General features: G+C 37.2%; 1 protein-coding gene across 1 annotated transcript in view; it reads right to left on the bottom strand.

Moving 5' to 3' along the window:
• Positions 1 to 23,236, bottom strand: part of DLC1 (DLC1 Rho GTPase activating protein) — a 60,092-nt gene that overhangs the window by 6,760 nt on the left and 30,096 nt on the right. Inside the window, exons 4-12 of the mRNA XM_053703934.1 lie at positions 20,186 to 20,249; positions 16,944 to 18,352; positions 15,398 to 15,574; positions 14,283 to 14,442; positions 13,772 to 13,970; positions 11,516 to 11,729; positions 6,305 to 6,419; positions 5,725 to 5,943; positions 3,918 to 4,135 (exon numbers count right to left, since the gene is read on the bottom strand). Coding sequence (XP_053559909.1) covers positions 3,918 to 4,135; positions 5,725 to 5,943; positions 6,305 to 6,419; positions 11,516 to 11,729; positions 13,772 to 13,970; positions 14,283 to 14,442; positions 15,398 to 15,574; positions 16,944 to 18,352; positions 20,186 to 20,249 — 2,775 coding nt within the window. The remainder of the gene's footprint in view (positions 1 to 3,917; positions 4,136 to 5,724; positions 5,944 to 6,304; positions 6,420 to 11,515; positions 11,730 to 13,771; positions 13,971 to 14,282; positions 14,443 to 15,397; positions 15,575 to 16,943; positions 18,353 to 20,185; positions 20,250 to 23,236) is intronic.

Genomic DNA, 23,236 nt, shown 5'->3' with positions numbered 1-23,236 from the left:
AGACCTTCTAATTTTTTATCCATAGGATCTTGGAAAGCACAACTATCTTCTATGGGTATAGTGGCGCGCTTGTGTAGAGTAGAAACCGCCCCCTCGACCTTGGGGACTGTCTGCCATCAGTCCTTTCTGGGGTCGACTATAGGAAAACAATTTTATAAATATGGGGGGAGGTACTAAAGGTATACCGGGCCTGTCCCATTCTTTACTAACAATGTACGCCACCCGCTTGGATATAGGAAAAGCTTCGGGGGGCCCCGGGGCCTCTAAGAACTTTTCCATTTTACATAGTGGTTCTGGAATGACCAGATAATCACAATCATCCAAATTGGATAACACCTCCTTAAGCAGAGCGCGGAGATGTTCCAACTTAAATTAAAAGTAATCACATCAGGTTCAGCTTGTTGAGAAATGTTTCCTGAATCTGAAATTTCTCCCTCAGACAAAAACCTCCCTGGCCCCCTCAGACTGGTGTAGGGGCCCTTCAGGAACCATATCATCAGCGTTCTCATGCTCTACAGAATTTTCTAAAACAGAGCAGTCGCGCTTTCGCTGATAAGTGGGCATATTGGCTAAAATGTTTTTGATAGAATTATCCATTACAGCCGTTAAATGTTGCATAGTAAGGAGTATTGGCGCACTAGATGTACTAGGGGCCTCCTGTATGGGCAAGACTGGTGTAGACGAAGGAGGGGATGATGCAGTACCATGCTTACTCCCCTCACTTGAGGAATCATCTTGGGCATCATTTTTACTAAAATTTTTTTATGACATAAAATACATATAGTTAAATGAGAAGGAACCTTGGTTTCCCCACAGTCAGAACACAATCTATCTGGAAGTTCAGACATGTTAAACAGGCATAAACTTGATAACAAAGCACAAAAAACGTTTTAAAATAAAACCGTTACTGTCACTTTAAATTTTAAACTAAACACACTTTATTACTGCAATTGCGAAAAAGTATGAAGGAATTGTTCAAAATTCACCAAAATTTCACCACAGTGTCTTAAAGCCTTAAAAGTATTGCACACCAAATTTGGAAGCTTTAACCCTTAAAATAACGGAACCGGAGCCGTTTTTATATTTAACCCCTTTACAGTCCCTGGAATCTGCTTTGCTGAGACCCAACCAAGCCCAAAGGGGAATACGATACCAAATGATGCCTTCAGAAAGACTTTTCTATGTAACAGAGCTCCACACACATGCAGCTGCATGCCATGCTGTCCTCAAAAACAAGTGCGCCATACCGGCGCGAAAATGAGGCTCTGACTATGATTAGGGAAAGCCCCTAAAGAATAAGGTGTCAAAAACAGTGCCTGCCGATATAATCATATCAAAATACCCAGAATAAATGATTCCTCAAGGCTAAATATGTGTTAATAATGAATCGATTTAGCCCAGAAAAAGTCTACAGTCTTAATAAGCCCTTGTGAAGCCCTTATTTACTATCTTAATAAACATGGCTTACCGGATCCCATAGGGAAAATGACAGCTTCCAGCATTACATCGTCTTGTTAGAATGTGTCATACCTCAAGCAGTAAGAGACTGCACACTGTTCCCCCAACTGAAGTTAATTGCTCTCAACAGTCCTGTGTGGAACAGCCATGGATTTTAGTTACGGTGCTAAAATCATTTTCCTCATACAAACAGAAATCTTCATCTCTTTTCTGTTTCTGAGTAAATAGTACATACCAGCACTATTTTAAAATAAACTCTTGATTGAATAATAAAAACTACAGTTAAACACTAAAAAACTCTAAGCCATCTCCGTGGAGATGTTGCCTGTACAACGGCAAAGAGAATGACTGGGGTAGGCGGAGCCTAGGAGGGATCATGTGACCAGCTTTGCTGGGCTCTTTGCCATTTCCTGTTGGGGAAGAGAATATCCCACAAGTAAGGATGACGCCGTGGACCGGACACACCTATGTTGGAGAAAGATAGATAATACATTTACTACCCATTCCCCAGCTTTGCACAACCAACATTGTTAGATTAATATACTTTATAACATTTACACCTCTTAATTTCTGCCTGTTTCTAAGCTCTACAGACAGCCTCTTATCACATACTTTTGTATTTGCTTTTCACAAAAGGAGACTGCTAGTTCATGTGGGCCATATAGATAACATTGTGCTCTCTCTCCCGTGTTTGTGCATGACACTGCACTAATTGGCTAAAATGCAAGTCAATAGATAATAAAATAAATAGTCATGTGATCAGGGATAGGCACAGACAAAAGCTGTGGCGGACATTTTCAAAAAGTACAGACCTTAGTGAAGGACACCAAGGTACATTTGAAATTAAAAAACATTATTTTATAGTGCTTGGTGTTATTATACTGATGCAGATACCACTGATCCTATAACCAGCCCTCCTCTGGCTATACCCATGTGCCAGTGTCACTACTGTGTCATTATATAGTGCTGGGTGTTATTATACTGATGCAGATACCACTGATCCTATAACCAGCCCTCCTCTGGCTATACCCATGTGCCAGTGTCACTACTGTGTCATTATATAGTGCTGGGTGTTATTATACTGATGCAGATACCATTGATCCTATAACCAGCCCTCCTCTGGCTATACCCATGAGTCAGTGTCACTACTGTGTCATTATATAGTGCTGGGTGTTATTATACTAATGCAGATACCATTGATCCTATAACCAGCCCTCCTCTGGCTATACCCATGAGTCAGTGTCACTACTGTGTCATTATATAGTGCTGGGTGTTATTATACTAATGCAGATACCACTGATCCTATAACCAGCCCTCCTCTGGCTATACCCATGAGTCAGTGTCACTACTGTGTCATTATATAGTGCTGGGTGTTATTATACTGATGCAGATATCACTGATCCTATAACCAGCCCTCCTCTGGCTATACCCATGAGCCAGTGTTACTACTGTGTCATTATATAGTGCTGGGTGTTATTATACTGATGCAGATACCACTGATCCTATAACCAGCCCTCCTCTGGCTATACCCATGAGTCAGTGTCACTACTGTGTCATTACATAGTTCTTGGTGATCCTATAACCAGCCCTCCTACTGTCACTACTGTGTCTTTGTATAGTGCATGGTGTTATTATATTGTTGCAGATACCACTGATACTATAACCAGCCCTCCTCTGGCTATACCCATGAGCCAGTGTCACTACTGTGTCTTTATATAGTGCTGGGTGTTATTATACTGATGCCGATACCACTGATCCTATAACCAGCCCTCCTCTGGCTATACCCATGAGCCAGTGTCACTACTGTGTCTTTGTATAGTGCCTGGTGTTATTATACTGATGCAGATACCACTGATCCTATAACCAGCCCTCATCTGGCTATACCCATGTGCCAGTGTCACTACTGTGTCTTTGTATAGTGCTGGGTGTTATTATACTGATGCAGATACTACTGATCCTATAACCAGCCCTTGTCTGGCTATACGCATGTGCCAGTGTCACTACTGTGTCTTTGTATAAAGCTAGGTGTTATTATACAAATGCAGATACACATTCAGTATTTCACTCAGGCTTTATTTATTCCATAACTTATCACCCAATATCGCTTGCAGTCTCTTGACAAGCCACTAACTTTATTCACACTACATATTTTTTTTATTCCTATTATTTAATCAGAAAGAAAAGATATACTAAGGTTGTGGCGGACACTGCAAGTGCTAGTCACGGACACCAGTGTCCGTGTACGGACACCTTGCCTATCCCTGCATGTGATAAGGGGGCTGTCTGCAGATGCTTAGATACAAGGTAATCACAGAAGTAAAAAGTATATTAATATAACTGTGTTGGTTATGCAAAACTGGGGAATGGGTAATAAAGGGATTATCTATCTTTTTAAACAATAAAAATGTTGGGAGTAGACTGTCCCTTTAATATCAATCCATTATGACGAGGATACATACCTTAAAACAACATAGTCTCTTGCTGGATGTGGAGCCATGTTGTTTTGAACAAATTGATAAATGTCCGTCTGGTCATCTAAATTCTCAATAATTTTAGAATCCAGAAAGTCTTCATCCCACAAGTGTTGTTCTTTAAGCAATCGCTGGAGAACATCTTCTGGCTGAGCCGGAATTTCTATAGTAGTTTTCCACAACCTTAGAGGAGGGCCCTCACTTACCTGAGGGAGAAAATATAAACACTGAATTAGTATTTTTAAAATGTAATGCCTGATGTCGGTATTACATTAAATGTATTAATAATCACTACTCAAATGACTTCCAAAAAAACTACAGAATCAGTCATTTCTCAAAATACTCTCCAGTAAGCAAAATTCACAAAACTGCAATGAAATAATTCCACATTTAATTTTACAAAATGGAAATTAAACACTATTAGATTGTTAGCTCATTTATAACTGTAAACAACTGCCTCAGCAGATGACACACAATAACAGGCTTTTAAACTGATTGAAAACTAGGTTACAACATGATGGTGCCTGTTACTTTATATAACACTATTTCTAAAATTCATCTGCATATTATTCCCAGGGTAACCTTTGCTTGGACTACATCATTATTGTCTATGGTTTATTTAGTATGGCATGTCCCTTTAAGAGCCATTGCCCAGAAAATAAAGCCATATTTATGTATATCAAAAATCCAAAACGTTCATCCACAATTTATCTTCTAAACAAAATATACCTGATATCTATAAAATAATGAACTAGGGTGGGTAAAAATAGATGTACAAAATGCTCTGCAAGTGCCTCTGACCCCTTTCATTACTTTTGGAGCTGTCCTCCAATTCACCAATGTCAGAGCAAACTTCAATATTGGATTATCAATAGTTAAAAAGCTACAAATTAACATACATCCTAGGCATGTACATTTCTTGCACAGGGAAGCAAATTATAATCATAACTCAAGCCTGATAACATTAATTGCAAGAAAGCGCATATTAAGACATTGGGTATGGAACACAGCATCCTTTATTTACATTTAAAAGGGCACTTGAAGAATTAATGTTTATTGAACAGTTGGATGTACGAATTGATGTATAGTATAAATTGGCAACCTTCGCAAATGGCAATGGCTGATTCAAGCCTTTGAATTAGATGTTAAAAGAAACTTGTTGACACCCTTTGTACATTTTGAGATAATGCTGAAGTCCTCCTTCAAAAGGAGAATAGTCACACATTTATAGTGTCACATGACCTATTCTTATGGGTTTTTGTGTTTTGTTCTCTCCCCTCTGAGGTGCCACCTGATCTCGCTGCCACGAAGGGCTGTGGCATTATACATTTCTTGCTTTTATATAAGTTACAAAGAACACACCTTAGAAACTTCTGTTATGGTACAAGTAAACAATGTTGCATTATAAGTGCACAGTTTGTTAAAGTTTTTAAAAGACTTTCTATAGCAAAACGTAGAAAGTGTCTTAGGTATTTGGCAATGAATGTGTATAGATGATATACAATGCAAGTTTGTGGTTACATGTACTTTTATATAAACACTGATAATTTGTGTAATAACACCACCCTATAAGTATACTTATTTATTTTACATGATGTATGTAATATCTTTCCAATAAAAATAAAAAGACAAAAAAACACTGAGCTACTAATGAAGTATATATTTTTCTTTATACCATTGATTTCCCACCCCCCAACAAAATATCAGCAGACAACCACGGTTACTGAATAAGCTTATTACCAAGCTCGTTATTAGCCAACAATTTGTAAAACTATTTGGTTAAAAGAAAACTCACTTTTTTATAGGAAAGGTCAGCTGGCTCTGATGTGGAACAACTGACCCAGCCCTTAAACTTGTCCCTGGCTTCTTTTAGCAGGACGTCAATGCCCTCTTGAAGATAAGATTTATAGTCACACAGACCCTCTGTGTTCCCATTCACCAGTTCTTCTAAGCTCAACGGCCTCAGGTCTTGCTCCATGTAGGAGTTACGGCATTTGCTCATTTCTTCTGGAATCTAGGATATAAAAATAAAAAAAGAACCTTAATCAGCTAATCCATCGAACAATAAAGCACTCATAAAAGTATTACTGTATTTAATGAATGATTGGACATGAACTGTTAAATCACTTACACACTGTTATTAATAGCATAAAGGACAAATGAATAAAAGGGAAATAAGCTGTATTACATTAGTTAGCAACAGAAGTACTCTGCAATGATCTGATTATAGGAGCTGAAAATAATTATATAAATGGCATAGACAAACTATAATGCAAGAAAATGAATACCAAATACTCCATCAAACAAAGCCAACGGTACTAAAATTACACTTGCAGAAAGTCATAAAAATAAGTAACAAAATAATGAAGCCGTACCTGAAACAGTTTCTTGCATTCAGCAATCATATGAGCCAAGCCTTGAGTTGCAGCAAGGTTTTCATTGAGATCTTTTTGGTCAGGTTTCCCTAGGCTCTGCTTTCTCTGCATTACTCTAAAATGTTTAAAACAAATACAATGTTAAAGTAAGCAATATAACAAAAGGAATATTTATCTATAACAAAAGGAATATTTATCTTCATACCAAAATGCATGCAAAATTATTAAAAACCCTAGCAATACATTTTCTTAAAGGTTACCTGATGATTAGCCGAGGGCTTCAAGATGACTAATAATTCTCTATATTTAGTATCACAGGTTCATTAGGATGGGATTTATGTACTGTAATGTAGAATATTTCTGATACCATGGAAGAACTAGTTATTTAGTTGTCACATTATCTTCATTATCTTGTCCTACCTTTTATCTAATTGTAATAAATTAACTTTATTAAGGTTGAGATTGATGTGTCAGAATGATAACTTTATTTTTATTTTTTTAAGTTTTCAATAAAGCTTTATTTAAAAAAAAAAAAAAAACATAAATGATGCTTACATGATAATTTATTTTCCTTCTGTACAGGGAGAGTCCACAGCTGCATTCCTTACTTGTGGGAAATACTGAACCTGGCCACCAGGAGGAGGCAAAGACACCCCAGCAAAAGGCTTAAATACCTCCCCAACTTCCCTCATCCCCCAGTCATTCTGCCGAGGGAACAAGGAACAGTAGGAGAAATATCAGGGTGAAAAAGGTGCCAGAAGAATAAGTTAAAATTGAGGGCCGCCCATCGGAGAACACGGGCAGGAGCTGTGGACATTCCCTGTACTGAAAGAAAGGAAATTATCAGGTAAGCATAATTTATGTTTTCCTTCTTAATACAGGGAGAGTCCACAGCTTAATTCCTTACTTGTGGGAAATTATATCCAAGCTCTAGAGGACACTGAATGCTAACTGGAGGGTAAAAGGAAAAAAAAAAAAAAAAAGAAGAGGCGGTCCCCCTCTGAGGGCACCACAGCCTGCAAAACCCTTTCTCCCGAAGGCTGCTTCCACAGAAGAAAAACAAATTGTTAAAAATTAGGAAAAAGAATGTAAGGAGACCCAGGCAGCCGCCCTACAAATCTGATCCAGAGAGGCCTCTTTTATAAAGAGCCCAAAAGACAACACTGCTCTTGCAGCATGAGCCATAATCCTCTGAGGAGCCTTGTGTCCCGCTGTCTCATATGTCAAGCGGAAGATACTCTTCATTAAAAAGATAAGGAAGTCAAAGAGCCCTCTGACCCTTACGATTCCCAGATAGATAATAAACAGAGAAAATATCTGTCTATGCCTAAACAGCCTGAAGAAGAACTTCAAGGCACAAAACCATCCTATGTGGAAAACCTTCCTTCAAGGAAGAAGGAATAGGACATAAGAAAGTAACTACAAACTCTTAATTGAAGTTGCAAAATAACACAAACCTAGGAGGCAAGTCTAACTATGTTCGTTGAACAGCCCCATTATCAAGAAACACCAGATAAGGAGGGTCGCATTGCAAGGTTGCAGACTCAGACCTCTGCACGCAGAAGCAAAATTTAGACGAAAAAGGAATCTTCCAAGATAACAACTTAATGTCAACCTCATGCATAGGTTCAAAATTAGCCCGATGCAGCCGGCAGAACAAGATCTAAGCTCCACGGAGGAGCATCCAATCGGTTTGGTCTGATCGTAGACAGAACCTTAACAAACAGAAACAGAAACTGTATATCCGGAAACTCAGCAAGCCTCCACACCGTAAACAGACAGGGCCAAACTGTCAGAACAATGAACCAGCTAAAAGGCCCTTCTCCAGAACATCCTGGAAAAGGATGTCCCTCAAGACAAGGGGATCTGGACAAAACTACTGGATGGTGATACCCTCAGCCAGTAGTTCAGGTAAATCCGTTAAGACAGATTCCAAAACAACGCCGCACCTCCGACTCAGCATACACCCATCCTCGGCTGAAATGGGCCCTGACAAAAGGAGTGAAGTCCGAAATGGGCCACATGACAAATCCATACCACCAACATAGAGCTAGAGATGCCTGAAAGGAGGTCTGGAGGGTACAACCTGGTAAAGCTAACTTAGAAATTCACAAATTCGATAGAGTCGTCATGTTCATGAAGACTAAAACAGAATCCAGGAACCTACCCTGGAGCCCTACACCAGAAAAACCTCTGGTCAAGCAATCTATCATCCCCGAACGGGGAAGACAGATGAAAAACCCTAGTGGTCTCTTTCAGACGAGACAAAGGCGATTTGAACCAGAATCGTCTAGACAAGAGAAGCTATCGCTAGATCTGGAGTCTGCCATTGCCCAAGAATCCCTGGACTCCTAAAAGGTTCTAGAAGCAAAAGAGTGTCTGTCCAGAAACATCAACCTTAGGAACCAGAATGTTCCCTGCGGAGGAATGAAAAGTATGGGATGCTTCCTCAACAGCGGTCCTGCACTGCTCTTCCCCCACTAAAAGGTAGAGTGGACCGTATAGTCTCCTTCCGGAACAAGGAGACAAGATAAGCTTGCTTAAGAACTTAGGCCCAAATAGGACGGGAGATCCCTCTCTCTGTGGGACAAAAAACAAAATGGCTTGAACAATATCTCAAACTTAACTTTGCGATAGACACCGGGACAATGACTCCAAAGGAGAACAAAACCTGCACCCCATCTGAAGAGGTTTCCCCCTCTCTGTCTGGAAGACAGGTTCAAGAGAAATAAAAAATCCTGGGAGGCTGAGAATCAAAGCCTAACTATGACCTCCAAGACCCATCGTCCCGTACGTCCCTGAAAACAAGCGACTAAAAAGGAGCGATAGCCTGACCCCAGCACGATCCAAGATAGGACCCGGAATTGTCCCTTCTGCTTTTGACTTATTCCAGGACTGAGTCAGCTTCCCAAAAAGAAAAAACACTTAGGCTTAGAGGAGGTCTTTGACGCTGGGCTCAACCGCAATGAAAGAATAAAAAACAAAATTTGTCTCTCAGATTCGTTCTCTCACAAATGGAATAGTGGAATCAAAACAAATCTTTCCCTCAAGCAGAAGAAAAAATTAGATTCCAAACCCATATCTGTCAGAGTGGATCAAGGCCTGAACAAAAAAACTGAAAGCCCTAGCTTTGGGGCTAGCCAGCTGTGAAAGCCACAGATAAAAGAATTATAAGCTCCAATGTCTTAATTCTTTCTGGAAAATATTGAGGGAACCTCACCTCGAAACTAGACAAAGATGCTTTAATAGGAAGCCTCCAAGTCGATAGTATACAAATATCCCATGTGAGGAAATATCCTCATAAAAAGTTTCCTCTACTAATCCAGAGCTCTAAGATTAAACTATCCCCAAACGGAATAGTAAAACGATAGGCAAGTGCACAAAAATGTTAGCCAAAAAGGGATGGGCAACAACACAACCCTTCTAAAGAGCCCAGAACTAAGAATCTTAATAAAAAACAAAATATAGACAAAGGGAAAAGGTTCTCTATCCCTCCCCGCCTTAAACAAATTCGCCCTCTGACTCAGGACTCTGAGATACGACTGGCAGATTAGTATTAGGCATCTCTAATATCGTCAAAACTTCTCTTAAAAGTAAGCGCAGACGTGCTACCTTAAATCTAAAGGCGAAATCCTCCTCTGCCGGAGGAATAGAAGCAGCAGGAACCCAGAAGGTCCGTACTCTGAAGCCTCAGAGAGAACTGCATCCTCAGATGACTGATCGGATACAACTGTCAATTTACATGATGCCCCCTGGGCAGGAGTGCATGGATTAACCCTTTGCGCATAGCCGTACAAGGCAAAACAGCTAAGGCTGCAGACATCGCCATACGGAACTACGCAGTAACGTCTGGTGGAAAAAGGCCCCCTCCAGGAGGAGGATTAAAAAGGTACAAGGGGAAGCTGCATGTGTAGGATCAGCTGAATGTATGGGACACGCCTCACGGGACGAAGAGTCCTCAGAGGCGGAAGGCTCAGTGGCATCTAACATCTCGATATTGGATGATTAAAACACCCTGTTACGGCATATGGAACATAATTGAGAGGGCTGGATTACCCGGGCGTCCTCACAATATACACAGGTATCGAATTCTGTCGTAGAGGAGTCATCCTCTAAAACATCAGAATCCTTCATAACTAGGTAACTTTTATATAAATCAAAGAAAAAACAACCGGCACCTATACCCCCTGGCTAGGGCACTCACCACCTCCTATGACCCAGACAGTGTAGAGAAAATTTGCTCCTCTCTATAGTCACTCAGTCAAGAATAGGAAATGGAAACCGTGACCACTCCCAGTAACACGGTGCACAATGCAGGACCGCCCCTGCTAAAGGAATAGTGCAGCAAGCTTAATAAAACTGTGCAGCTCTCAAAGTAAAGAAACAACCTGTATGTTCCATATCAGCCTACGAGCCCAAAACATCTCACACATAAAGCAGCATAAACTAATATGATTAACACCCCACAGTTCAACAATCACCCTCAGGAGATATTAACCCTTGATTCCATAAAGATAAATGAGTCCCACTGTGACCCTGTCTTCTAGCGTTAACATTTATGTGTAAAAAATTAAACATTCTTACAGGAATCTATGCCGTGGAACAGAAACACGGTCCTTCAAGTGCGACAGACTGTAGCATCGCTTCTGACATTGACTTGAGTGAAGAAAAGCAGGCAGCGAAACTCGTCAATGCCGATTGCTTAGGAGCTGTTAATCTAAGTCTAGATGGTATTGCAGAAAGACTCTTCCTGCATCTCCAGACTCTAACTTTCATCAATGCTCTCACTGAAAGGCTGACAAGACTACTTAAAACTCGAGTCCCATATCAAAGGGCAGATACCCTTCCTAAAGGAACTACTCCGAAATCTTCTGAAACTTCTCTGCCAACCTCCTGTGACGAAAGGCAAAGAATGTTTGGGGGATGTTATTTAAGCCTTTGGCTGGGGTGTCTTTGCCTCCTCCTGGTGGCCAGGTTCAGTATTTGCCACAAGAAATGCAGCTGTGGACTCTCCCTGTATTAAGAAGGACAAAACACCTATCATTTAGGTGGGACTTGTAAAATGTATCTGACATTTAAGAGACACCCAGAAGATTTTATAGAAATCGGAGAATGAAATTAAAATCATTAGGACATAGATCTAAAATTCTAAGAGCCATGGCTTCAGGTATAATCAACATAATTGTATAGCCAAAGAAAGTGACCAGGTACCTTGGAGAGGAGTTCTCTCTTTTTAGAGTATTGAGGTGAAACAAGGAAGGTGCCAGGCACACAGCCAGGTTGGTGGGTGTCATCTGGTTTTCTTCGACCGCTGCCGCAACATCACTTAGGAAGTATAAGAGTGTCTGCAAAACCTCTCTGTTTTCATCAGGCAAGAGCATAATGGCTGCCTTGATTGCCTGGAGACGTTGCTCCTTAGGAACATCTGTATTGAAAAACATGTTCAAGTTAGTAGACCACAAAAATAAACATATGTCAATCTTAAGTGAAGCTATTTAAAAAAATGCATTTAAATCATTAAAAACAAAATAAGTAAACATTAAAAATAAAATAAACCACTACCTTTGTATAGCTTTGGTTAAAATAATTAGATATTAAGCTTACAAAAATGTTTGATTACAATATTATTATGGTAGTCACGGCATGTATGTGCGTATATACACGTCAATGGAAAAGAATGGTTAAATCACTTACAAATGACGAACAAAAATGAGAATGTTTACATAAAATAAAAACATGGAAAAAAACAGAGCCTTATGAAAAGCTTCTTAAACACCTCTATGGTTACAACAGACAAATCCTAGTAAGAAGCAAATCATGAAATAGCCCAGATCATTTTGTTTCCAAGAAAGATTGTACAAGAGTGTGGTTCAGTTTGCACTGGTAGTAAAAAGTTATACAAAACACATAGCCAATACATTCAAATACAAAACTGTTTTAAGATGAACATTTTACAAAACTGAAATGGATACAGCTGAAAATATAAATAGCAACAGTGAAGATAAAACATAAAGATATGTAGAACAATGTATTCATCTTTTATTGGTCCATAAAAGTTTTCCTATATTTATTTTACTTTTTTGTTTAAACCGCAACTCTATGGGCAATTAATGAAAATATATTTAACGTACGGTTTAATGAAACCTTGTGAGAGAAAAAAAAAAAAAAAGATGCCAGGAAATATTGAAACTACTATGATCTGAAATGAAAAGAAACTTTGGAAAATGTGCAATGATGGAAACAGAGATGTGAACGCATTTAATATTTTAGTCATCTATAACCTGGGGCCATAGAGAAAACAATTCCAGTGGTTATTCAGCTAAGGTAGTCAGTGTAACAGTGACAGTAAAATACACCTGCAATGTGTGTGGAAAAAGTGCCACTATTAGGACATGTTAAGCAATAAATTAGAGGCAGTGGGTACTGGTAACGTATGTTTTTTCTTGAAATTTTTGTCCCTGCATATTTCCATGCTCAAAATATGTTTGTGTATACATGTACAAGTGTGCTTCTGAAATTCTAATATAACTTTTCTAAATATATCCTGTATATTTAAATCCGTAAGAGCAGGTAATTAAAATACAATTTCTGACCCCTGTGTTTCTTCAGTTCATAAAGTTCTAAAACAATTTTATCAAGATCTGAGATATGCCAGTACTACACAATGTTGAGGCACTATATAAATGATAACATTAATAACAATAACAACAATAAGCACAATTATCTGTGATCTGTATTGTTATATGGGAGCACTTAATCAATAGTTTTATGCTGTGTTAAAGGTATGCAATACTAAAATGCTACACAAAGAAGTTAAAGGGCCACTAAACCCAAAATCTTTCTTTCATGATTCAGATAGAGAATAGAAATTTAAACAACATTACAATTTACTTCCATTATTTATTTTGCTTCATTTTTTAAATATCCTTAGTTGAAGAAAAAGCAATGCACTTGGTGAGCCAATCACACGAGGCTTCTATGTGCAGCAACCAATCAGCAGCTAGTGAGCATATCTAGATATGCTTTTCATCAAAGAATATCAAGAGAATAAAACAAATTAGATAATATAAGTAAATTAGAAAGATGTTTAAAATTGCATTCTCTTTCTACATCATAAAAGAAAAAAGTGGAATGTCTCTTTAAGCTCAGTTTATCTAGAGAACTAAACACATTTCAAAGCTGGTCCTCAATAGAACACTGATTGCCAACTACATATGTATGTTGTCCCTGATTGGCTAACTGTCTGTGTTTGGCTCTGGAGCGGCAAAGCATTGCAGTTACACACAAGTAGCTGTGCAAAAGATTAAATGATTTAACAAATTACATAATTTAATGACTGCACTATCATGTCCTTTTAACTAAAGTTTGCAGAGTGCAGTTTGTATGTGAAAGAGTGCAGTTTGTCTGTATGTGAACTAACAATCTGTAATTACAAACAACTAATGAATTAATAAAGGTGTCACTTACACTGATAGATTTGCAGGAACGTTTCTGAGAGCTTACTCGTCAAGAGAGGTTCTGGCAGGTCTCGGAAATACTGTTTTAGCATGTCTGCCACATCATAAGCAGATTGGCCTTCATAGGTTAAGTTGTCAGAATTGTTTTCATTCATATCCCGCAGGGCTTGTATCCTGGACTTCACCCCAGATTTTCTGAAAAGTCCCACCTTTAATGCACCAGAAAATGCAGTTAGAGAAGAACGGAAAATGTATAATATGCATTGTAAACAAAAAAAAAACAAAAAACAAATACTAAAAATTCTGCATGTGAAGCTAACATTTATATTAAAACTAATTTCACGATAATCCCACCCTTCTCTAAATCAACCACTTGTAAGCTCACTGGGAAGCAGAGTTCTCTAGACCTTGTTTCAGTCCACTTATCCCGTGTTCTCTTTATTTATTTACACCATATAGCACTAAACAAAAAACAGCAACAACAACTAATAATAATAATAATAATAATAAACAATACAAACCTGATCTAAGCATTGACTACGCAGATAGCGCATTGCTTGCTGAATGCTTTGTGGCAGGGGCTGACCAGAACGTTGCACATTGACTGTGAAAGGAACACCAAAAACATTTCTGTCCTTATAGTCAGGTACTTTAACTCTCTTCATAAACTTTGGTACAGCCCTGTGAGGGAGAAAATATAATAAAATTTGAGTAATTGGTTAATAAATTTATGTATTAAAATTAAAAAGGCAGCACATGCTCATAATTGCTCTAACGCAGATACTAAAATGAAGGAATGAAAATGATGTGCTTTCAAATGTGCACGTGTAGGGTTTTTTTAGCTCCAATTATAGTCAGAAGATACTAGTCTATTAACAAATTTACAGACCGGAATAATTAAGGTCATGCCGGAGAAGGGGAAAGTCAATAAACCCTGCAGTGTATGACCTCTAATAATGTGACTTCTTTACTCAGCTCTTCAGCTACACAAAATGGGCACAGTAACAAAGAAGGTTTTGTGCCTCAGACTCTGCTGTTAACAAAGCCCCAAACTAGACTTGCCACCCAGCAGTATGCAGAACAGCAGGCAGCTCGTGTAAAGCAGTAGAGGCTTTGGGCCAGAAAACCTGACTCTACAAATGACTGCTCTGAAAAAGAAAGGCAATTAACAAAAAAACCTTCATGGTTGTAAAGCACCAGAATAAAACAATACCCTATCATTCTTCTTTTCTTTTTCTTTTTTTTTAATGTAAGAAGTTAAACTTTCAACTCATTCTATTCATATACAAATGAACCATTACACCGTGTATGGAATTAAGGCTACAAAACTTGTCAATTGTCCTATTCAGAACAGTTACCAGTTTAAATGTGTAGTAGATATTTAGTGGAATGACTAAAAAGAAACAAGGTTTTAATTGCTGTGCTAAGGGAGACAATACAGTACAAACTGCGTTAAGGATACTCTAAAAACAAATTGGGAGCATATGATTTTTACAGTTAAATTTATGAAGGAAAACAACCTAATATTATGCAAAGTATTAACATGAAACATATTTATAAGTATTACTTTACAACACATCTAAATTTAAACATTTGGTGTTTTTTTTCAACTTATAAGTGCTATGAAATCACCTACCAGCTGAAGCCATGTTTGTTGGAAGGAGTATATTTTTCGAGAAGTGCTGTTAACTTTAGGAGGGAGTACTTCTGGAGTAAATTAATTTGAGACACAGATTGGCAGTTTATCTGCAGTGAAGCAGAGTTCAAACTTGGACGGTGAGAACTGTGGAAGCTGTGCCACCTGAATCGGTGCCTTTTCATGGGAAGGAAAGAGACAAGGTAACTAAATGGTTCCTTAAAAAGAGACAAAATACAGCATATATGGGAAGATAAATAAATAGATTATAAATACACACACACTTACTTAAAAAAAAAAAAATCAATAACCAACACTTTTTGGCTTTGCTGATCATCTTTTCACTACTAAGGACAAAAATATAGCACTACACTGCCTCAAGAGTTGTAACGAGACATTAAAGAAACATTTAAAAGTTCCGCCGCCCACTTTAAAGTAAATTTTTCTGTGAACTGTTTAAATTGTTCTCCAATCAGCGCTCTCCCCATATGGCGCCTTTTGTTGTTCCTAGAGCGCTGATTGGAGAACAATTCAAAGCTTTAGCTCACAAAAAAATTACAACTAATGAATTAAACTCCCAACAAAAATATCACTAACATTCCGGATCTGATTTTATAAAGAGCCTCTTTATAAAATCAGATCCGGAATGTTAGTGATATTTTTGATGGGAGTTTAATTCATTAGTTGTAATTTTTTTGTGAGCTAAAGGTTTGAATTGTTCTCCAATCAGCGCTCTAGGAACAACAAAAGGCACCATATGGGGAGAGCGCTGATTGGAGAACAATTTAAACAGTTCACAGAAAAATTTACTTTAAAGTGGGCGGCGGAACTCGGGGAATTGAAATTCATTTCTATATTAAAAAGTTATATTGCATCTTCATTACATCTGATGAATTAAACTCCATAATAAAATATCACTAACATTCCGGATCTGATTTTAGAGAGGAGATTTTACCATCAGTTTAAGTAAAAATTAAACCTTCATGATTCAGAAAGAGCATACATTTTTTAAGAGACATTTCATCTACTTTCATTACCAATTTGTGCAGTCTATTTAAATGCACACTTTCTGAAGCAACAGCTACTACTGAGCATGTGCAAGAATTCATAGTATGCATGTACATGAGTCTGATTGGTCGATGGCTGTCACATGATATAGGGGGCATGCAAATTGAAGTCAAATTTGAAATATGCTCATTTCAAATTCAGAGCCAGTAATATTACTTTTTCCTTTTTTATTATGCACTTGTTGATTACTGTTTTTAATGGTCTTTTAAGATGAAAGCAGTAAAATGGGAAACACAGCCAAAGAGTCACCATTCTAAACTAAACATTGTAGATAGCAAACACTTTACTTGACTTAAGAAGTAAACATGTTAAAAATTAGGAATGTAATGTGTAAATAAAATATTCAGTGTATTTGGTCAAGACACAACACTAAAAAAATGTTAGCCAAGAAATATGCAAGTCATAAAATCACACACAAAGGTAGAACTGCCATATTACAGGTTTTTTTTGTAAATACAGCAATGAAAGATTTACAGACCTGTTGCTTCTGGTCAGTGACGCACCAACTCCAGAATCCCTTCTTTCTTGGATCACTGTATTTTCCTCACACTCGTTCAATGAGTTTCCTGTACTATCTAGATCACTCAGAACACTGCAGTCATTATCAATATCCAAATGTATTTGTTTGGGAGAAGAAGGGCACGGAGAGATAGAATCCAGAATGGAATCAGAATCACCTTCATCGTAAAATTTATCTGACCACTGATTCACTATCCTTTGCATTCCCTTGACATGGTATAAAATGTCATCAAGTTCTGGAAAGAGATCTTCATTTTCCAGGCCTGCCAGATCACTGTTACTGGAATACAAAAATGTGCCTGGTACATTGTCATAAATGCTTAAGCGACTTCCTTCAGAGCAACAAGAATTCCGTCTCCGGCTACTAATGGAACTCTTGCAGCTGTGTACACTATTTTCCCTACTGAAGTTGATTTGGTCATGTCCATGAAAACTCCCTGTTCTCCAGTTGACTGAAGTGCTGCTGTCTGAAGGAGACAAATCACCATTTGAAAGTGCTTTGGGAAATGTGCCAGGTTTGTGGTCTTCTGGTATAAAGAAAACTGCATCCTCGCTAAAATTCCTCCTGTTTTTATAGTTTTGTTCAAGAACATCATTAAATGTTGACTGGTTGAAGGGATCAAAACCTTCTAAGTACATACCCACTCGCTTATGGCATGCACTTAAGCTTCGCGTTCTTGTAACAGGACTAGGAGTGCTGACAGCACTACTGGTCTCCGACTGACTACTACTGCTACTAGTTTGTGTAGAGTTTGAAGTACTCCTTCTGCGTACTCTAGGTGCATTATTTTGGTTATCATTTTGGGAAGATATTTCCACACAATTAAGTTGTTTAAGTTTCTCATCATCAACTCCTTCTTGCAAAATCGGTTCACTTATAATCAGTCCCAATTTGGAATGCAATTTCTTTTTACTGCTGGAGCTCTTAATTTTCAGACTTTCCATTCTCTTTAGAAGGCTTTTTGTTCTGGACTTAGAGTGCTTTTCATTAACCTTCAAATTGAAATTGAAACTAGAGAGCTCCTTTGGTGACGGAAGACTACCAAAGGAATCCTCATTTGCAATAAGGTTTCCAGATGAGCAAACACTAATAACAGAATTTGTTCTAGTAGTACTTGCATCACTTTGAAGGTTTGCCCTGTGCCCATCACTGCTGGTACTATGAATCGATGTTAATTCTTGGCGTTCGCTCAGGTCTGTAAGAATGCTGTCTTGACTTTCTGCATTTGCCAACTCATGTGCACCACAGAGTCCTGAATTTAAGGGAAAGACATCAAATTCTTCTAATCTGGACCACCTTTTGCTGTCCCTTTGAAATGTCCATTTGCCACTAATTGCACAAGGCTCATCTTCATCAGAATCTTCACTCTATACATTAAAAATTAAAATATAAATTCACAGTCTATAAAACAACTAAGCCAGAATATAACATTTACATTTCAAAATTTTTACAAGATTTTAAAATATATTTTTTTTGTAATAAATCATAAAATGTAATAATTTTCAATTCTACATTGTGACAATCAACAGATTAATGCAATCACAGGGCTTGATACAGCAAACACATTCCTTTACTAAATATTTAGTTTCATCATAGAATAAATAATACCTTCCTCAGACCACATAACTATTCAGTCAAAATAGTATAACAGATACTTAAAGGGATAGGAAACCCCAACATTTTCTATCATGATTTGGATAGAATATACAATTTTAAACTACTTTCCAATTTAGTTCCATTATCAAATTTCCTTTGTTCTCTTGTTATCATTTGCTGAAGGAACAACATTGCACTAATGGCAGCAAGATGAACACATCTAGTCAGCCAATGACTAAAGACAAATGTGTGCAGGCACCAATTAGCAGCAGCTCCCACCAGTGAAGGATATGTGTGTATTCTTTTTCAACAAGGGATTGCCAAGAGACCATAGCAAATTTCGAAATAGACGTGAATTTAAAAAGTGTCTTAAAATTACATGCTCTATCTGAATCATGCATGTTTAATTTGGACTTTCCTATCCCTTTAAGAAAAATAAATAAATAAATAGAGACATGTTGGTAAGGAGCATGACTTTAAACATGTAGTGGCATCACTTTGATCAAGCTGAGTGAACTGTGGACTTCCTTTACCCTCAGGATTTTTTTTTAACAAAGAATAATAAACACAAACTGTTCCTCCTCTTTAATAAGCAGTTCTGATAGAGTTTTCAATAGTATTGATGTCGTTTTAGATAGCAGCATAGAAGGGGTAGTTTTCTTAGAACATTTTAAATTTGTATTTATCCTGATGGCTTTTCAAGAGAGTAAATAGTTAATGCATTATATAGACTATGCTTAACAATTAAAGGAATAGCAAACAAGAAAATAGAGAGAGGCACTCAACTGAGACAGAACAAAAGTTGTGCTTGTTGAAAGAATGTAAAATGAATGTATCTGTTTTACAGTGTATAATTTTTGAATATGTGTTCACTATGGTTGACATTTTGCAGCCTGGTACTTTATAAATGTAGAACATTATCCACACAGCATATAGCTTAATAACCATGGCCTGGGGAATTAGACAAATGACCATTCTCTATTTACTTGAAAAGCATTCCCTCAAGGTAGGGCAGAAGTGAAATGAAGAATGAGATAGTGCTGGTAACCTCCATCCCCCAACCTTTAGACTGAATTAAACTGCCAGAGGGAGCAGTTTGAGGTTTTAAAAATTCAACAACTGTGAAACAAATTGTGCTTATTACATAAGACAAATGCAGCGCTGTAGTATGGAAAGTTGGGTGACAACTGGCACATATTGTTTTTCTATAGTTTAAGTAAATGGTTGATAAAGTTATTTTAAGTCTTCTAGAGATTTTAACATAATTTTGGCAGTGTCTGTCTGGTTTGGCCATATGCTATTTGTATTCTCCCTATGAATTCACCATCCTCATTCCTAGTTGCTTATCTGCACAGTTCATTAAGATTCTTTTAAAATTGGTATGCAATTTAAAATTTAACAAGTCATTTAGTTAGCATTTCAATCTAAAATGGATTATCACTTGCAAAGGGGACATCCAATTATCCAGTTTACTATGGCATGTTAAATTCACACTCTTAACCCCTTTGGTTCCAGAGGGGCCTGCAACACTATGCTATGGAATGTGTTCCAGTCACCAAGTTGTTTTTCCATCTGCTTAAAATGCCCCAACTTCATACACTTACCCTTTTCCTATTTGGGCTAATTTCTAGTTTCATCACAGCACACTTGTTTAAAGTATTCAGACGCCTGTATGGGAGGGGGAAAAAAAGAAAAAGAAAAAAATCAGCTATTTTGTTAATTAATTTTATTGCCAACCTTCTCAGTTACTTTCTACATATAAATAAGAATTGCTAGTATATCAAGTATTATAATGTAATCATTCAGGGCTTGACAAACCCAGGAGCCACTGGATCCTTGAATCTTAACTTTTTTGGGTATATATATATATATATATATATATATATATATATATATATATATATATATATACATACATACACATATACATATATATATATATATATATATATATATATATATATATTTTAATATGTAGATTACCTTTAAAAAAATTTGCAGCAAACTCCATAACATACAATATATGAATCATCCTAGGGCACAAAAACCAGTGTAGCAAAATGTGGTTTATGACTAAGGAAATCTAAACATTATATAATAACCGAAGTTGCCAATTTTTGGTATCACATCACAATAAATGAGATCTCTTAGAATCCCTTCATATTATGGAAGTCTGCATCTAAGCTATACCTGCTATCCCACAAGACACACTTTTATCCTAGTTCTAAGGCCCAAGAGTGGTCATGGTTATTTTAACTCCTCGTGCCTATATCAATACGATAGCAAGGGCGATTGATTTGGTCTACCACTCTTGCACTAGTAATGGTTACTATAATACTCTTTACATGTTATGATCTTTTATATAAGCTCATCTAATCAATTTTTGGGAAATTCCCTGGAATTTAGATGAGCTGTCTCAGAGGTTGATTTTATGCAGAGGATTGTTTTTCTGTTGTAGAGATGGTATTCCTGATGACGTTGCAAATGTTGTATTACAAAATACCTTAAAGGGACAGTTCACCCAAAAACTTTCTCCCCTTTAAATTATTCCCAATGAACCTTTTTACCTGCTAGAGTGTATTCAATTGGCTGCAAATGGCTCCTTTACTCCTATTTCAGCATTTGAAATAGCTGATTTAGCTTGTGGTTTCCCAACTTATACTGAAAGTTTTGATACTGGCGTATACGATATTGACAAGCCTAAGTAAACACAGCCAGCAGAAGAGATTACACCCTCAGTGGGGGCAGGATAGTTAAGTAATACAATGATAATTTTCCATTGTTCTCTCTATGTATTGAGCTTTGGTGTTCCAGACAAATATAAGATAAGGAAGCAAGTGTGTGTACATAAAATTGATAACATAATGAGATCTGATATTACCTGAAGCTCAACCCATTGTAATAGGATGTGGTTTCAAAGCACAAAACCAGCTACTTCAGATACACAAATAAACCCGAAAATGCAATTTCTCAAATATTTTATACTCTGCAGTTGGTATAACAAGTCATTTAAAATACATTTATGGAAAAACAATTTTACAGTGTACTGTCCCTTTAAATACAAAACCTTGATTTAAAAAGAAGAAGTTGCCAATTTATGTTTATGGGGGCAATTTCACATCCTACGCCCCTCTCCATATTATTATCTGTACTTCTCCCTTCTATTCAATTAGAGACAAATTATGCCAATAAAACATAATTCCAGCTAAAAAAAATTACTTTATTTGGCATACAGATAGATTTTATTGTCTAGGAGGTTCTTTTATATTATTTAGTTTAAAAAAAAAAAGGGAGCAGTGGTTGTTTATGTATAAGGGTTTAAAGTCCTGCATTCTGATACTGTGAAGTGCAAAGGGAAAAAAACAGGAGTTTAAAGTAGCCAATCAAATGTTAAAAAGGAAATTTGAACTTACAGCTTTTTCATCTTATGTATAATGCAATCAGGGACACCCTTAGCACTTGTGGGATCCTGGACGAGACAAATTTGCAGGGCCCCACAGTCCAGCGCTATTAATGTTCTCTTCCTGTATGGCCCACCCCATCCCAACATTCAGTGTTACCCATATAAAGAATAACCGTATACATTACACCTCCTGATACCAATAACACTTCTTCATAAACTAAATACAGGATCAACATTTTAACTTTTCATACCCTCACCCCCTGAAAGCGCAGGGCCCTGGGCAGAGTTTAAATTTAGAGATTTCCTTGTTTTTTAACATTTAATTAGAAACTGTGGAATTAAAATAATTCCAAAAACAATTTTCAACAAGAATAAAATCAAGTATGTCTATTGAAAACTGTTTTTAACTATAAATATCTTATATGTTAATATTAAAGCAATATGCTGATAAATTTGTTGCAAATTTGTAGCTGTTCTTTGAAGCACAAAACCAAATTCAGCACCTATTCCAAAAGGACATATTCTGCAATAATTATCTTATAGATAAAATAACTGACTTCAAAACAAAATATTTTATCTGCTTCTATTCAGACGCAGACAACACTCCTCTTAAACACTTGTGTGATGACTTTGACCAGCAGATCAGTATATGGAGTCTGGCTGATAAAATTTGCTTATCTTGCACAGATTATACTTTAGAAATATGTCTGCAAACCAAAACTGCAGTGACAGCTGAAAATGAACCCGGGGAATAGGTTTCCAAAAATGTAAAGCCACACAAAAGTGTTGTTAAGAGAAAGGGAGTAGCTCTTATATTTCAACTAAAAATGGTATATCGGACAAGTACGGTGTCAGTTACAAACAGAAAAATCTTGTCACACAAGACTGAATTTCCAGAATGTCACATTTTATAGGTACAAATACTTATACAGTGTTTTTTTTCTTGACCTTCTGAATCTTTACCCTTTGCTGGCTCCTAAAAATTCTGTCTGGCTCCTCACTATGGTACTATAATCAGAATGCCCATAGCAAACATGAAATACACATATAAGAGGAATACTCTCTCTCAAATGCAAAGGTCAAGAAATCTATGAAAAATAGCCCACAACGTTTGAGCCAGGGTAACATTCTAGGAGCCAGTCGAACCCTGGCTCCTGGGTTTGTTGAGCCCTTATTTAAATGTACATCTTAACCCCTGAAGGACTGGGCATTTCAGACAAAAACTTCCCCAAAAGACCAGAGCATTTTTAGA

This window comes from Bombina bombina, chromosome 2, assembly GCF_027579735.1.
Source record: "Bombina bombina isolate aBomBom1 chromosome 2, aBomBom1.pri, whole genome shotgun sequence".
NCBI classification, from domain to species: Eukaryota; Metazoa; Chordata; class Amphibia; order Anura; family Bombinatoridae; genus Bombina; species Bombina bombina.
This window is presented reverse-complemented; position numbering and strand designations above follow the sequence as displayed.